This window comes from Notolabrus celidotus, chromosome 23 (assembly GCF_009762535.1).
Source record: "Notolabrus celidotus isolate fNotCel1 chromosome 23, fNotCel1.pri, whole genome shotgun sequence".
In the NCBI taxonomy this organism is placed as follows: domain Eukaryota; kingdom Metazoa; phylum Chordata; class Actinopteri; order Labriformes; family Labridae; genus Notolabrus; species Notolabrus celidotus.
Genome location: NC_048294.1, coordinates 10073317 through 10091155, shown reverse-complemented (window position 1 = coordinate 10091155; position 17839 = coordinate 10073317). Strand labels below are relative to the sequence as shown.

Here is a 17839-nt window from a genome sequence, read left to right as displayed (position 1 = left end):
TGTGCGGGAAGTATGAAGGAGTTGCGTGTCACGGTCAACCCCTGATCATTCAACAATTATTCCTTTCTCTCATTGTTCAGAGCAGAAAGACTGCACACAATGAGTGGTGACTCACTGCTAACCCTTTTTGTCCTTCTTGAGACTTCACGATCAGTTCTCAAAAAGAACTTTCCCTGGAATAGACAAAGACAAGAATAGACAAACCCCACCTCACACACAAACCGTCTGCTGCGTTGATAATTTTCTACATGGAATACCCGTCTAGTCACATACCTGGGTCTTTATCTCTTTCTCTTGAGTATTTTACATGTTGTCATGAGGCATTACTACTGTTTAAGCCTTGACAGCTACTTTGAAGTGGGGTGATGGTTATGTATTTATCCGTGGCACTATCATTCAAAGCAGATTTCTTAAAGCTTCAGGTTTCACTTCTTTCTAAAAGCTTTATGGATGACTAGCAGGGTAACCACAAACCTTCAAAGTTTTTCAAGTATGACCCACATTTAGATGTCACTCTGACTAGCTGAACAGGAGTACGTAACTTTAAGTGTTAACATGCTAGCAACTCAACCAAGAAGCTTCACTCAGGTGTGGTGATGCTTTGAGCTACATTCTAAGGCTGGGAATGTGAAAGGCTCTACACTAGCAATAAAGCCATGGTCATTTTTCACAAGTTTGTAGCATTTATTTTTAGGGCTTTCTAATGTACATTAAAGCACTTTTAACATGAGTGAGTTATCTTTGATCTGTGAGAATTAAAGAACACCAATGGACCAAATCTGGATTTAAATGGTCTGTAATGGAGTTAATTATGAGATTAAAAAATGTGTGTTGGGATTTTTTGGTGTTCTGACACTTTTGGATAATTGAATATGCCCCGGATCAAGTTGACCCAGGAACATTATTGCTGTTCCAGAGAAACGAACATAACAGGAGGGTTAATTACAGGCCTTAATAATGAGTTATCTTTCAGTATGACTGCACAGAAGTTTTACTTTAGCTTTCTCAGCAGGTAGCTTACAAGCTAGTAACTTAACTAGGAAGCTTTACTCAAGTATAGTAATGCTGTGTGGTGAATGCAAATGCAAGCACTGTTAAATACTTAGCATTAACAATGAAACCATAGTTGTTACAACCATGTTCAAAGTTTACTGTCAACTTTATCTAAGTCCAGTGTGCTATCATGCTAGTATTTCAAAATTAGCAGTAAACTTGAAGTATAAAGGCATGAGACACATCTACAATTTAAGCCTAAAGCTAATTTTGAATGTGAAAATAGTTATGTGTTGTAACTGTGGCAATTATTGATGGACTAGCAGAGTAACCACAAAGCTTTTTATGGTGTTTTTATTTTGGTATGACCAACTCGTGGGTTTAAGTCTGGCTGACTTACCAGGTAGAGTATGTGTTATTGTTAACAAGCTAGCAAGTTAACCATGAGGTATAGTGATTATTTGAGCTTAATGCTAGCAATGTGACATGCTTAATATTAACATTAAAACAACATATTACTTTTTCTGTCCAAATATATCCTAGTTTAGTGTGCTAGCATGCTGATATTTGAAAATGAGTGCTTATATCAAGTACAGTTCAGGCTGATTGAAGCAGATTTTGTAATGAAAAAGAGTTTTAACAAATAAAAAAAATGCAGTAATACTATTTTTTAAGATCATAACACTTCAGCCCTGGAGGCTTTTCTTTTTATAAATCCCAACATATATATTACTACTATTATAAGTCTAGCCATTTGCTTTAGTGGTCACTTATTTCAATGACACCATACACTTCACCATAAAGTATTAAACAGCTACTGGTGAATTCAATGAAACTGTTGCATGCAAAATGTTAAAAACCTTTATACTAGATCATTTAGCCCGATAATACAATGGCTACAAAGGACCTTTTAGGACTACAGTTAGTCCAGCATATATAAGAGTTGTCTTAATTGTTATATTTATATGTTAGTCTGGACCATAATGTCAGGAATTCATTTAAATTGACACCCATTGAGCTTCTATATTAGCATGGCTAAAATGGATACAAACAGCAAGTGTTGATTTGATTTTAAAAATATTGTGATAGAGAAAAATGGGAAAATGAAAGCAGTGTTTTCATATTATTTTAGACTTTTGGTTTTACAAGTGTGGGCAGTTTTGTATTAAGGGTGTGCCACAGTTTTGGTTTAAATGTTCAAAATAGCAAAACATTTCGAATTAATTTCTGAAGCATTTAAAATCAAACGTATCAAAGCACAAGACTCTGGTAGAGCCGTTCTCCTTACTCACTTCTCTCTCATGTTTTGCCTTGAAGCTTGCATGAAGCCTCAGAGATATATTGGAGTAGATTTTTAAGAAAATGTGGGTCGAGTATTACTGGCCAAGAAATCTGGAGTTCTATCTTGGGTCTTCTTCTCTCTGCCTTCGCTCTTTCCCCTCATCTGCTCCCTCTTTCTAATTAGCTTCTACAGCGAGTGCAGACTGGACAGGGGCCTATAATGGAGCCAGATGTTCGAGGAGATTTCACCCCGCAGGGGAATGTTTTGTTTACTACAAGATGAAAACAACTCTCTTTCCCTCACTTTCCTTTTGGGGTTGTTTGTGTCCAAACCCACATTTCCCCTCCTGCTCTGGTTCAGAAGCCAAGAACCAGTTGAAATAGACATTTTCTATATTAGGTTGTTATATAGATCATTGAAAGACCTGTCAGTCTCCTCTTTTGTACCCATCAAACATCAAAAAGTTGCTTGCTACATTCTTTTAGCGCACAATCTATACCATTGGAATCCATATTGGCACAAAAGTCATCCCTTACCTTCTCTGTTTACCCCTCATCCAACATAGCGTGACAACCATTATCCAGCTCAACACTTATCACCACAAAATTGACATGTAACCCATTTCTGGGATGATTAATTTAGCCTTGGTGTGGCCTGCTGGAGGATCAGTCTTAATCAGCGGAGAGAGAGAAAGGCAGAGAGAGCCTGGGTCTATACATCAGCTGCTGCGGGAAAAAAAACAAATGAAGACACTCGGAATCAACTCCATCTGCATCTCCGACTGATTCTTGGAGCAGGATTAGGAGGCCGGGTCGATGAGTGCGATGCGGAGTGTCAGTGCCGGGTGTTTGATTGGACAGTAATACCCACACACTCGTCAGCATCTTGAGATCCACTGAGGTTGTAATTGGGTAGTGCTCAAGACTCAAACAACTGATAAGGTTGATTAGTCTCATAGCAATGGAGGGCTTTATAAGAATCAAGGAAAAATGAGACAAACTCCACAGGGGAATCCAAAGTCGATCAGAACATGCCACTGGAATATTCAATGTTAATTTTTATTCAAAAATCGTCGTGAATCCCTTCAGGAGAGGCAAAACTAGCCTGCCTGAGAATCATCTAAATGGGGACGTTTCATTCAAACATCTTGAACGTAGGCATCGCCTCAGAAGACTACTGAGAAAGCTGGCTACTACTACAGCAACTTATTTTATTTAAAAACTCAAGAGATTCTCTTTTTTTGAATTGATGAAAAAATGTATCCAAGTCCCCCAAAAAACGTCCAATGTTGCAGTAAAGTAAACACATCTGTCCTTATCGAAAAAGTCTTTCAAACTCAGCACACAGCAGGCTTGCTTTCCGAATCACACCCACTTCATTTTGGTCTCTGAGCACAGAGAGAGAGAGAGAGGAAGAGAGAGAGGGAGAGAAAAAGCACAATCACATTAGCATGAAGTCAAATCTGCCTTTTGTGAAATGCCAATCCAATTAGCACGTTCTCGTTTAGCTCCCTCTTCCCTAAATGGAGGTTTTTGCATCTTTTACAAGGATGATGTGCACTAAAAGGCACATTTAGTAAACAGTGCGACCTCAGGCTTTCCTTGGGGACTATTCAAGCTAGGTGGCTAATGAAACTGATCCATAAAAGCAGCAGGGGGCCGCGAGGGGGGCCATGTGGAACACAAGCGAACACAGTGGCATGGGGTCTCCCGGGATGGGGGGGGGGGAAGAGAAAGAAAGGTTGAGCCTTGTCAGTGGGGATACGTGGTGCTTTAAAGGTCCAACAGAATTGATTCTTGATAATGAGCGTCATGATTGGTTCTCAAATGGAGAGAAACCAAACGCTACGACTTGGAGATTGTAAAACTTACTTTAGTAAAGAGTGAAATAAAATGTCAGACAAGGCGAGAAACAAGAACTAAGATGGGTTCTAAACTTCGCTTGTAAACTTTGAGGGTTGGGTTTGGACCAGTTCCATTTGGCTTTGGTTTTTATTGAACCGTTATTGGATCACTAAATCACTCATGTTTCCTGCCTTGTTATTCTTATTTTCAAGAGATGTCACTACCCATAGGAAAATAAATTTAGAGAAGAGATCTCAAAAGTGTTTCATTTATGTCTCCTAGACAACAATGAGATCTGATTGAAAGCAAAATGAGACTATAGCTTATGTCTCCTGTTTCTCATTCTTGCCTCCAGAAAAAAGTTACAAAAAGTCTCAGCTTAGTCTCCCTTTCAGTTCAAAAGGAGATCTTGTCAAAATCTGAAATGATTCTCAGGTATTTCTCAAGTGTTGTGACTCCGAAATCAGGGAGCTCTTTTAATTGTCTCAATCTAACCTCATCCATTCGTTTTTGTCAGACTCAGTTTTTGTGTCTCAAGTTGAGCTCAGATGGAGCAAAGAAAGAGCCTGAGCTCATCTTTTCATGAACATTTATAGTGCCCTGCAAAATTAAGATTTCAATGTAATTGTCCACAAACTTACAATTCTCATTAAAACATTTGAACCACTTGCAAGATCAGCTATTTAGATGTCAAATGATCTCTTCTTTGACTACACAATATGGTCATTCCTTTACAAGTCTGTTTGGAACAAAACAACTTCACAAAGATTTAGTGGATTTGAGAGAAACTGCAAAAGATAGAGATTTCATACCAGGTATGACCGACCATTTATTTAAAATATGGGCCAAAAAAGGGCTGACCAGATTTAGCCAGATTATTACAATTACAGGAGTGGATTCTTTTGGGCACTGGTGGCCTAGCGGTCTAAGCGCCCCACATACAGAGGCAACAGTCTTCGTCGCAGGGGTTGCCGGTTCGATTCCCGGCGGGTCAACCATTTCCTGTATCTCTTCCCCCTCTCACTACTCCCCACATTTCCTGTCTCTCTTCAGCTGTTCTGACAAATAAAGGGAAAAAGACCAAAAATATATTTTAAAAAAAGAGAAGAAAATTAGCCATTAATAAGATCTCTCATTTAAGTCTCAAATAAGACTCAAGTCATGGTCTCAACTATTTCTCCTAGTGAAACAATTTGAAACTTGAATGAGGCTGAAGTGAGAATCTCAATTTTGTCTCCGGAGACTTAGAAGAGAAAGACTTGAGCAGTAAAATTTTCCTCTGGGTACAATTCCAAATGTCAGACTCAGGCCTTGTCATGTTGATGTTCCCACCATTCCATTACACTACTATCCGGCTCACCACTATCATCTCTCTCTCTCCTCTATCCCTCTTTCCAACTCCAACTCTGTCGAGGCAGGAGCTGTCTAACATGAGTCTGGTTCCACCCGAGGTTTCTGCCTGTTTTATGTAGTGTCTCTTTTAGTAATACAACAGAGTACTCTTGAGACCTGCTTTCTCTTTATTCCCCTCTATCCCTCTTTCAATCTCGGTCAAGGCAGATGGCTTTCTTACATGAGCCTGGTTCTGCTCGAGGTTTCTGCCTGTTGTACCTGTGCCTGAATGTAAGATGGGACTGGATCTTATCCTGTCATGATGTTGGGATTTTGTTAATAATATAACAGAGTGAGATAAGAGATAAGATAAGATAGTCCTTTATTCGTCCCACATACAGGGAAATTTAAGTGTCACAGCAGCAAAGTAGACAGTGCAAAAGAGTATAAATCAAACAAAAGCCTATACAATATCAATTATTAAAAAGTTATTAGCAATTGAAATTAAAGAGGTAAAAATAAGCATATCTTACAATATATTATTGGTTATAGAGTCTGACCACTGCAGGAAGAAAAGACCTGCGATATCTCTCCGTGAGACACCTTGGTGAAGAAGTCTGTCATTGAACGAGCTACTTAGTGTTGTTATGGTCTCCTGGAGGGGGTGTGACGTGTTGTCCATCAGAGAAGTTAGCTTTGCTATCATCCTCCTGTCAGCCACCACCTCCACAGGGTCCAGTGGGCAGCCCAGGACAGAGCTGACCTTCTTCACCAGTCTGTTCAGCTTCTTCCTGTTCAGCATAGATGCTGCTTCCCCAGCAGACCACTCCAAAGAAGATGGCTGATGCCACCACAGAGTCAAAGAAGGACTTCAGAAGAGCCCCCTCCACACCAAAAGACCTGAGTCTCCTGAGCAGAAAGAGTCTGCTTTGTCCCTTCTTGTAGAGTGCATTGCAGCTGTCTGACCAGTCCAATTTATTGTTCAGGTGAACACCCAGGTACTTGTAAGATTTCACAATCTCAATGTCCGTTCCCTGGAAGTTCACTGGTGTGGGAGGAGGGGGCTTGCGTCTTCTGAAATCCACCTCCAGCTCTTTGGTCTAGAACTGCTATGTTTATAAAATCATCTTGAGATAACGATTGTTGTGATTTGGAGCCATATAAATAAAGATTGACACTGCAATTCACAAGTATGAACCACGCTTAAAAGTTTTGGCTTCACATTTCGGGAGCTGTCCCGCCTTCCATTTTTATACAGTCTGAAATAAACAGAACACATTGCAGAACAGTCTTTGCAAAATCTGAAGCACTCTTTTAACTTGTTGAGCACAATCTTGTAATTAAAGACAGAAGTGATGACCAAACTATTAAACAAGTATTAAATGGTATTACAGCAGAATTATCTGATTCAGTAGGAGCACCATGGAAGAACGAGGGGTAACGGTATTAATATTCAACACATTTTTAATCTTACAAAAGAGTATGCGGTGTATGTTTGGTGCAAATCCTCCCACTAATGAGAAGCTTTACCGTGTCTGACTCATTCTAAGGCTTCTGGTCATTCGTGTTGAACTCTGAGTTCTTTCTCTTTTTTTTTTACCTCAAAGTTTCTGGAGTGTATATGGCTGGGAGGAAACCCAGCAGACCACAAATTATCCTCCTCCTTTTTCAGGGTCTTTTCATCATTTCAGCTCTCTTGCACACCATTCCTTTACTCTTGGACATTTTACCCAGTTATATCTGTTCTCGCTTGCACATTATTTTCTTGCTTTCTTCTTCTCTACTTGCTCCGGTCCCTGCTTCTGCCAATTTCATGCCAGGCCAGTCCTTGGAGAATCACCAAGGGCATTGGAAACAATCAGACGACTCTTCCCCCCGCCCCCAAAAAAGTAGACCTGACTTCTTCGTAATCAACCATTTACTTCCCTCCCTGTCACAATTAAAAAGCGCTAGATGGGAATTATTTTTAGACATGGCTCTCGTTTCCTATTTCGCATTTCACAGTTTGAGATTATTTATCTAAACACAGCACTGTGCAAGTGTGCATTCTGTGGCCCGCAGCTATTTTCCACATGGGCAACCGTGAAGTCATATTGACACTAAACATATGGTTGGCCCTGTTTTGAGATACACTTGCAGACTCCCAACGTTTCACTTGTCTTAATGAATAATACCATGGTGGATTCCAGCGTCTGGAATCAGTGGAATTTTTCAACAGCACCAACAGTGCTTTCATGCATGAATTAACGCTCTGCATTTCCATTTTTTCATGGTCCTGGGAAACACAACGGTTTGTAATTTCATTTGCAACATTATGAGGGAGGGACTAAACAACAGACTCATCCCGCCTGTAATAATCAGCCCATTTTATGTTGGTCTCCATTCCAGTTCAGCAGAGAACATCCAAGCAGAGTCAAATATTGAGGCATTTGAGCAAAATCAATGATATTTTACGGTACTAAACCGCCAATCCTTGGTGATATATCCCTTTGTTATTGAAATGCTTCCCTTTCAGAGGACCCTGGCTTCGTATCAAGAGAGGAGCTATTCCTGTGTGTGCTGAACGGAAGAAACTTAATACTAAGTGACAGGACAGGAAATGAAAATAATGAGATCTCATAAATATAGTTTGGGAAGACAAACTGTCCACTGCTGCTCAGACAAAAAGAGATATTTTTGTCCACAGGCCTTATTTCAGTGACCTCTGAGGTGTACGGGTAGCTCAGGAAAGAACACAGAGGGTTTTTTATTTATGCATCAGTATGAGAGACTAAAGCGTATGTGCTTTTCTTGTTTATGTTTTTGAAGGTCATATCGAGGAGCAGAATTACAGGCTTACTTTCATGCCAAGTTTTGGCTTTAAAAACTCCAAACAGCCAGAAAGGAGATTCACTAAGAAGATGATCTAAGAATGTTTTCTAATGAGGGACTATCAACAGCTTGGCTTTAGGCGAAAAAAACAAGACCACTATGAGACCATATAATAGCAGCTTGCTTACAGAAACACTTTTCCCCTCACACCTGTCTGATGGGGGATCTGGAGGGGCCGTCTCTAACAATTACCCTCCAAAATGAAAATCTGGCATTCACACCTTCTCAAAGTGATTGGCCAGGCTCAAAGAGATGAGAAAGTATCCTAACTCACTTATTCCTCAGAATCACTTTTTATTCCTCAACTATTTCTGAAACTTTTCATACATACGACAAAGGGCAACAATGAAAGTCTCCATTGAGGTAAAAGAAATCGTGCATTTTCCTTCTGCCAACCCGGGTTAGTGGGTGGATTTCAGCAGTGGCATGTAACACAGCTGTGGCTAATGTCCACAAGACCTTTGCGCGACCAAGGCATTGGAGCTTATAGGCTTGAATTCTAGTTCTAGTTAATGGAAAATGTAACTTGAAAGGTATTTTCCAAGACTTTAATCCTCTTTCCAACATGGGAGTGGACAAATATACTTTCTTTATGCACTTGTATTATTGTCTACGTTTACATGAGACTTTTAATTCCTCTTTAATTCAGAATAAAAATGTAATCCTCTTATTAAAAATGACCTTGTAAACACCTAATTCCGAATGAAAATGACCATTCTGAATTAAACTGAAATCCGAAGTAAATGTCTGGTTTATTCTGATTTTAAATCCGAATTGAATAATTCCTCGATCATGTATACGTTCATTACGCTTTAAATTAAATCCAGTCGTTCTGTGCATGCGCGTTCTCTTGTCCAGTCACAATGACGCACATATTCCAGGCTGAGGTAGAGCAGCCGTTGCACTAACCGTTGGCTTTGATTCGCCACAGTACGGTCTTCCGCTTCCCTTCTCCGGTCCTCTATCTCTCTTCTCCTCCTCAGCTGACGAAAGTGAAGCAGTATGTTTGTGTCAAGCTGCTTATTCAAAACAATACTCAAAATCAAAGCGAAAGTTGTACTTATTGTGTGGTCTCCATGTTGTAACCGAAAATAAAAGAAGCAGGAACTGGATTCAGTTTTCTTCCGGTAGACGCAAATACGTCACGCCCGCCCCTGTCCAATCAGAATCCTTCCCAACCCCCAGACCTTAAGCGGAATTGAATAAAGACATTTAAATGTGTTTTCCATGTAAACCTCAATTCGGAATTACTATTTCCATGTAAACGCGAAGGAGAATACTTCAATTCCGAATCATTTAATTCTGAATAATTAATTCTGAATTAAAAACATCATGTAACCGTGGCCACTGAAAAAAAGAGACGCTAAAAAAAACTAACACAAGGCTCAGTTATTGTTTTCACATTAAAGGTGGCTTGATTGATACAGGACTTTAACTCATGCAGGGTAACGAAAGAAAATACTCCAACTTAAAATTTCCAGTACATGCAAAATATCAGTCTTAGATCGTACAATATGAGCACAATGAATTTGCTTTTAAAGCTGGGGTTGGTAGTCTCAGAAAACTAGCATGAATTTGAATGTAGCATTTCCTCAGGACTCCGTCTAACCCCTCCCCTCCTCCCTCGGAGCTCCTCCAAAACAACACGCCCCCTGCTCACATGCACGAGCGCCGCTGACTTGCGAACATATGATGGTGACTGATTCAAAACCGGTCCTAACCAAAACATTATCATAGTGAAAGTTAAAAACACAAACAAACATGGCTGCTGTTAGTACTCACAACTATCATGCTAGCATTATCCAGTTGTTCTGGTGACACGATATTAGGAGAAAAGTTATAACACATATATAATACTGTAACAACTCTACTGTTTGTTAAACGTGTTCAGTGTAGATGTTCTTAATTCCTACAGTGTTGACGGCTAGTGAAGGTATCAGGAGAGGTGTAGAGAGTGTGAGCTGGAGAGAGGAGAGACAAGAGGAGAAGTTTTTCATTCATTCAAACATTGATTGTTGCTTTGTTGGTTGGCGTGATCACGGCCGACAGTGACCGGTTATTAAAACTCAACGTGTTCACCAATCGGCTCGTCATCACTACAGCGTCCGGACGGATACATTTCTGTAGGACTTACTAAATGTCATTCATTCTATTGCTTGTCAGAGCCCCCGTAGTGAGAGCTTTTTAGACTTTGAATAGACTTGTTAGATTTGAATGGTTTAAAATTTTGGCACCAAAAAGACGGTGATTGGTTGGTGTTCTCCCAGGTTTACTCCGGCTGTAGATAGCAGTTTTTTTTCACTCTTTTTTAAGAACACATTATGTATTGATTGCCATCAGGACATAAAGATCATTTTAACCAGTATAACAAAAAGTGTATCTAAATCTGATCACCAACCCCAGCTTTAACCTGACTACTGTAGTAAAAATGAAAAGGCTGCAAAGCATCCCTCATTTTAGCTAAGCTATCTATTCAGTTTAACATCCCAGGAAGTATTTATTGGTTTAAGTAATCATACATTTTTTACCTCTGATTTAAATTGAACTACTCAGTTTGAAAAAGACCTCATGAAAAATAAAGGATGATAGTTTACGAGAATGTAAGTTTCTTTCAGGGATTTGATTTTTTTATTTATGTATCAATAATTTTGTGTTTCACTTTTACATAATTTAATTTCCAGCACACACAGTCTCATAAATATTCTCCAGAATCAAAAATACAGAAATCACTCAATTCAGAAATAATTTCTATTCTAAGAATTTTATTTTTTTAATTGATATTTTTCCTAACTAAGTTCTTTTTAAAGTTGTTTTGGTGGGATTTGGGTTTCGTCTGTGCTGCCTGATGGCTTGTGGATGTTGTTGGAGGATTCGGTGGATTCCTGGCTCTGCCTCTGCTGTTTGTACTGGCGGCAACAGTGAGGAGTCATACACTTCTTAAACCTCCTCCACAAAGAGATTTTCTCCATCTCAGGTCTTGCCTTGACAATCTCAGGTGTTACCTCGACCATCTTCGGTGTTGTCTGGACGTTCTCAGATGTCTCGTCGATCATGGTTGGAGTGTCTGTTACCTGGATGTTAACTAATGGAAGGGAGGGCTCTGCCTTCTCCTCACACATTAGCGCCTTTATTTCCTCATGGATAGGCTCCACCTCCTCCTGAATAACCCGATCTGCTAGTTTGAGGGTCAGCTCGAGGCAGCTTCCGATCTTTTCCGTGAGCTGGTTCTGTAAGTCCTCCAGTTGCTCTCTGTTTATCTTCTCTCTGCTGAAGGTCTCACTCTGCAGGTCCATGAGCTCCTGCTTCAGGGAGTCTTGTTCTCTCTTCAACCCTTTAATCAGCTTCCGGTCTTTGTTGGACATTTCCTCAAGCTGATTCCTTTTCTCCTCCAGTTGTGTCTGGAGACTGTCAGCTTTCAACATCTCAGCCTGCAGCCTCTTGTTTTGTTTTGAAACAAGATCTTGGAGCTCTTCAATGTCGCTGTTATTTCCTGATTCCCCTGATGCTCTATTCAAGACCTCTTCCTGCAGGGCCTTCACCTTCAGCTCCAGGGAAAGTTTCTCTGTCTCCAGCTCCTCAGCCCTGAGCCTTTCAGTCTGCAGCTGGTTGTTTTTACGTTCAACACTAACTTGAAGCTGTTGAATCTTGTTTGTATTAATTGTTTCCTCTGATGATTTACTCAAGACCTCTTTCTGCAGGGCCTTCACCTTCTGCTCCAGGGAAAGTTTCTCTGCCTTCAGTGTTTTAACCTGCTTCGGGTTTTGGCTGGCTACCTCTTGAAGCTTCCCCATTAATTTCTCCTTTTCTTGTTGGAGGGTGTCAGCCCTGAGCCGTTCAGTCTGCAGCTGGTTGTTTTTACGTTCAACGCTATCTTGAAGCTGTTGAATCTTGTTTGCATTATTTGTTTCCCCTGATGCTATACTCCAGACCTCTTCCTGCAGGGCCTTCACCTTCTCCTCCAGGGAAAGTTTCTCTGCCTCAACCTGCTTAAGCATATATCTAGATTTCTCCTGTTCTTTTTGGAGAGTGTCGGCCCTGAGCCTTTCAGCTCGCAACTTCTTGTTACGAGATGCAACGAGATCTTGGAGTTCTTGCATTTTGGCACTATTGTTTGACGTCTCCTCTCTGAAGGATGGACTTGGTTTGTTTGTCCCTTTTCCAACCTCTCCAGAAGTAACTCCAGCCATGTCTGATATATCTTTCTCATCAGGAACCTCCATGTCCTCCTTCAGGGTGAATGGTGCTCCTGTTGGCTCCCACATATAGAGCTTCAGCTTCTTTTTCATCTCTGCCATCTCCGTCTTCAACGCCTCCTTTTCCTCCACGTGAGCCCTCAGCTCATACTCTAAGGCCTCCATCTGCAGAGTGGTGGTGAGGTGTCTGCTTTCTGCCTCACTCGGCAGGACCTCCATCTTCTCTTTCGGTGCTTCTTTCTCAACTCTCGGGGTATTATCAGGCTCTGCGCCAGCCGGGAGTTGTCCAAGCTTTTTGTTTTGTGCAGAAATGACACCTAAGAGCTCCTCTTTGGTTTTCAGCGAGTAATAAAACATATCCTGTGGTACGCGGTAGGAAGGATTTAGGTGTTTTAGTTCTTCCCTCATCTGCTTGATCTGCTTGTCACACTCGCCGTGAACCTCATCCACTGATGTCTCACCGATGCTGGGTTTCGGTGGCACTGCTTCCTTCTTTGTCTCTCTCTCCTTTTTCAGGAGCAATTCTAGTTCCTCAATGCGTTTATTGAGACTGGCCTCCACCTGCCATCTTGGAGGGGGTCTCTGATATCCTGGATTGTTGGCAGGGTGGTATGGGAGATACTGGCGGCCTCCTTCACCCTTTTGGTAAGGGGTCTGGTGGCGATAATCTGGGCGGCCTCCTTCACCCTTTTGGTAAGGGGTCTGGTGACGATACTCACGGCCTTTCTCCCCACCTTGATAAGGGACCTTAGCTCCTGGCTGAGTGGGGCGCTGGACGCCGCTGTTGTTGCTAGCCTTCGACATAGTGTTAACCTTCACCTTGTTTTCCATTACTAATCTGGATAGAGTTAGTGTCTCGGATGTTGACAAGTTTGAAGTTAAGATAGTCTGCGTGCTGGTTGCTGCGATCACTGACTGTGTAAATAGTCTGTGTGCTGGGTGCTGTGATCACTGGCTGTGTCTGGTATATGTGGTTTATAGCTTGGTCAACTATGACATCATAGTCCAACTCTACTACATTTTGCCTTTGATGTGCTCCAGAGTTCCGGGCTTTGTGACTCACTTGTCTGTTTGTTTTTAAAACATTCTATTTAATGCCTGCTAGCTATTTATGAACAAAATGGCCGCTGCAACACAAACATAAGGCCCAACTACAGACCAGTCCCTCCAGGAACTATCAACGCAAATTCAACCAATCAGCGGGATTTTTCGTGGCCCTGCAATTTTTTACAATCACCGCAACTTTCCCGCAAATTTGACCAATTACCTCAATCTCAGCCCCTGCACGTCATCGGTTTTGTCATCAATTTCACTTCCTTGGAACATAAACATAAGTCCTCCCTTGATAGGCACTTTTCAACAACAAAACACGCACAGAGAACAGGTGAAAAGAGGGGACAGCAGGCAGGACAAGTGACCATGACAACATTATTATTTATAGATTGAGGGGCTCAGTGTTAGCTTGGTCTCTACCTGCAGCAGGTGTGTTTTATGAACCAGCTCTCCTCACCTCCATGCAGGATGGAGGTGAGGATTTTTACCCCGGGTGTGTGTTAGTGACAAATACACAAACGGGGGACGTCTGTTTACTATTTGCTGTTTGACGTTGTTGCCGTGGTTACCGTAAAAAGCTCTGCGTCTACAGCTTGATTTAATCCAGTTTGGTGATACATCAGACACATTTAGTAAGTTTTGATCAACTCCTTGTCATCAAAGATTCAGATTAAGTGCCGCAAACTGACTGTGCATCAGTCGCTGCAAGGTGCATTCAGGGACCGTCGTAAATGTGCAATACAGCCCTTTCATGGCATTTTTCTGTGAATCAAGAGAATCAAAATACAGTCAGTGGCCACATCAAGAATGTTTTCTAAAAACAACAGTAATTTAGTGTATTTACTTGCCCCTGAGATGTTATTGGGGGACAAAAGCAAAAAAAAATAATCGCAACTTTCACCGCAATTTTTTCAAAAAGCTGTCGCAAATTCAGGCTTTTTGGGCCGCAACAATCACAAAAAAATCCCGCGAAATCCTGGAGGGACTGACAGACAGGTCTCAACAGCACCATATTCACTAGTCACATAAGATAAGATAAGATACTCCTTTATTCATGCCCAACGGGGAAATTCATGGAGTTACAGCAGCAAACAAAAAGGTGTACAGTACAAGAATTTCAACAAGAAAATATATATAGATAAGAAATGTTCATCAAAGACGACAGCTTGGCCATAATTCTCCTGTCAGCCACCACCTCCACAGGGTCCAGGACTGAGCTGGCCTTCTTCACCAGTCTTGCTCTCCTGTATGCTGTCAAAGATAATTAAACAGATATGAAAAAAGAACAATGAAGAGGGAGCTGCTGCAACAAGCAGCCACTTGAACGGCATGCTTAGTTCATAAACAATGTTGAAATTACTAACTGATGTGGTTTTGGCCTGTTTAATACAGTTTGTATGTGACTGGTACAAGGTAACAATGGGTCGCTTTTCTCTGATACATTTCAAGTTATAAAAGGGATTTTTATTCACTTTGCATCCATTTAACTAACACCTGCCTTTTGTGTCTTTGTATGCTTAATGACTGTTCCCGAAGTTTCTTTTTGCAGGCCCAGCCAGTGCAGTTTGATGATGTCAGTGGATTGCGTTTTCCTTGTTCTTGACAACTCATAACTCTGAAAACTTATTAAGGTCAATTAGCGCTTTGTTGAGCTTGTGCATTTGTGTGCAATTCTGTCACACATAAATCTTGACAAATGGCCCCTTGGCTCACTGCAAAATGCATGATGTAATACACACACACATTTCACTGCACTGCCGCCTTTAGAGCTCGCTGATTATCTTGCTGTGTCTTGCAAACTAAACTCGAATGTTGTCAGACTAGCTCACAAAACACAGTGAAAAAGAGAACAAACTGGAGATACGAATCAATGAAATGAGAAACAACCACGGCGAATGCTCTTTGGCTGTTAAAAAGCTAAGTGATGTTACATAATTTCTGTCACGTCTGAGAAAAATCAGCTCATATTCATGTGCACCAAATTGCCTCTATGTTTGCAGAATCCAATCACCAAAACCAATTGGTTATGAATACCTCACTTCCCCTACTCCCAAATCACTTCAAACGCAACCACAGTGCAACAGTCAAAGCATGAAGCTGACATTTTCAGTTTAATTACAATCCCAGAAATAAATTGTCCAATGGGAGAGATTTGGTTTTGAAATTACAGTTAGATTTACAAGCGATATAACAGAGCAAATACCAAAGGGAAGAACTCCAGCTGATAAAATTAGACAAGGCTGACTAAGCTCCAATACAGGCTTACAATTATACATTCTTGATGTCTTTATGATCCAACAAACTTTCTATTGAACTCCAGACTCTTGTCAAAATGCATCAGCTCATCTCGCCCTCTGTAAGTAAACAACCCACAGACTTTAGAATGGCATCGGCCTTGCTCACCATATGCTTCTTGGAGTCTCCAGTCAGTCGTACCTGGCCCCATAACTCCGATGCCAACCGTAAATCCATCTTGAAATCTACTTCTGCTAATTAAGAGCGGACGACAGGGCCGGTACAGTAAAGGTTCAAGGGACAGGAGCAAACATAAAGGTGCAGGTTAACTGACAGGCCAGATGGCTTCAGTTTTCAGCCAAAGTCACTTTAGCTAGTTGCACTCTTTTCACCTTCCTCTCTTTTCTCTACTGTACTGCAGTTGCTGAATGGGCAGATAAAAGGGAATTCTGGCTGCAAATATTAGATTGTAACCTTTTTAAGGTCAGTTAGGTTACGGTTGTAGAATCCTGTCACACTGTTAAAGGCAGATCTAACAGTACTGCAGCACTTTAACTTTTCAGAGGTGGGCCTTTTTTTCTCAGCGTTGGAATGGAAAATGGACTGTTTGTAAAAAAACTTTTTTAAGTCTTCTGACCACTCAAAGTGCTTTTGCATCATGTGTCACATTCATCCGTTCACACCACATTCATACACTGATGGCAGAGGCTGATATGTAAAGAGTCTATCAGTATTTATCTAATCCCATTCACACCAATGACACAGCGTTGGGGGCAGTTAGGGGTCAAGTGTCTTTAAGATAAGATAAGATACTCCTTTATTCGTCCCACAACGGGGAAATTCATGGAGTTACAGCAGCAAACAAAAAGGTGTACAGTACAAGAATTTCAACAAGAATATATATAGAAAAGAAATGTTCATCAGAGACGACAGCTTGGCAAAGACTCTCCCGTCAGCCACCACCTCCACAGGGTCCAGGACCATGCCAGCCATCATCACCAGCCCGTCCAGTCACGCTCTCCTGCATCCTGTCCGCCCACAGCAGGTGAAATCCTTCTAATGTGGCATTCATGCCCGGTCTTAGCTCTGTTAGCATGGATCTCTGGACACACACAGGAACAAAAATAGCAAAAACACCACTGCAAACGTAGCCAGTTTGGTGTCCATGGCCAACAAAAGAGTCATTAAAAGTCATGACAGGCTCCAAATACAAAGATAACTAAACAGATATGGAAAAAGAGTTGAAAAAAGAACAACAAAGAGAGAGCTGCTGGGTAACAAACAAGGAGGGGGACCCATGTCCAGAAAAATTAAGCTTTAGTAAACAAAAGAAGAAAAGCAAAAATGTACATTAAATATACTAGAAAAGTAAAATCCAAAATGTCCAAATTAAAAAACAAGGGAACACACAGGGAGGAGGAGAAGGTAACAATGAAAAATACCGGAAACAGGTAAACACAGCAAACATGAGACAAAGTAAGACAGACGTAATGATCCGACAACGCAAGGGAGGAAACACAGGGACTAAATGCACACTAGTTAACGAGCAACAGGTGCGGACACAGGACACAGGTGAAACTAATTAGGGTAATCAAAGTGGAGGGAAACACACAAGGGCGGGAAGCTGAACTAAAGCAGACACACGGGGATCAAGAACTACAAAATAAAACAGGCAACACAAGAGAACACACACTCACAAGGTATACAACACAAGACAGGGATCACTAATAAACACAATACAGAAAGGATAAGATAAGAGATAAGATAAGATACTCCTTTATTCATCCCACAATGGGGAAATTCATGGAGTTACAGCAGCAAACAAAAAGGTGTACAGTACAAGAATTTAAACAAGAATATATATAGAAAAGAAATGTTCATCAAAGACGACAGCTTGGCCATAATTCTCCTGTCAGCCACCACCTCCACAGGGTCCAGGACTGAGCTGGCCTTCTTCACCAGTTAGTTCAGTCTTGCTCTCTTGTATCCTGTCCGCCCACAGCAGGTGAAATCCTTCAAATGTGGCGTTCATGTCC

The 17839-nt window shown here is 41.2% G+C and overlaps 1 protein-coding gene across 1 annotated transcript; it reads right to left on the bottom strand.

The window, feature by feature from the left end:
- Nucleotides 1–11064: 11064 nt before the first annotated feature.
- On the bottom strand, nt 11065–13584 carry LOC117807074 (golgin subfamily A member 5-like). Its single transcript, XM_034676126.1, has one exon. It carries the CDS (start codon nt 13344–13346, stop codon nt 11124–11126), a length of 2223 nt encoding a protein of 740 aa, XP_034532017.1. The 5' UTR covers nt 13347–13584; the 3' UTR covers nt 11065–11123.
- Between the last annotated feature and the right edge of the window lie 4255 nt (nt 13585–17839).

Bases quoted from the DNA above. Each gene is read 5' to 3' on its own strand.
- LOC117807074 (XM_034676126.1), bottom strand. From the start codon at position 13,346: ATGGAAAACAAGGTGAAGGTTAACACTATGTCGAAGGCTAGCAACAAC.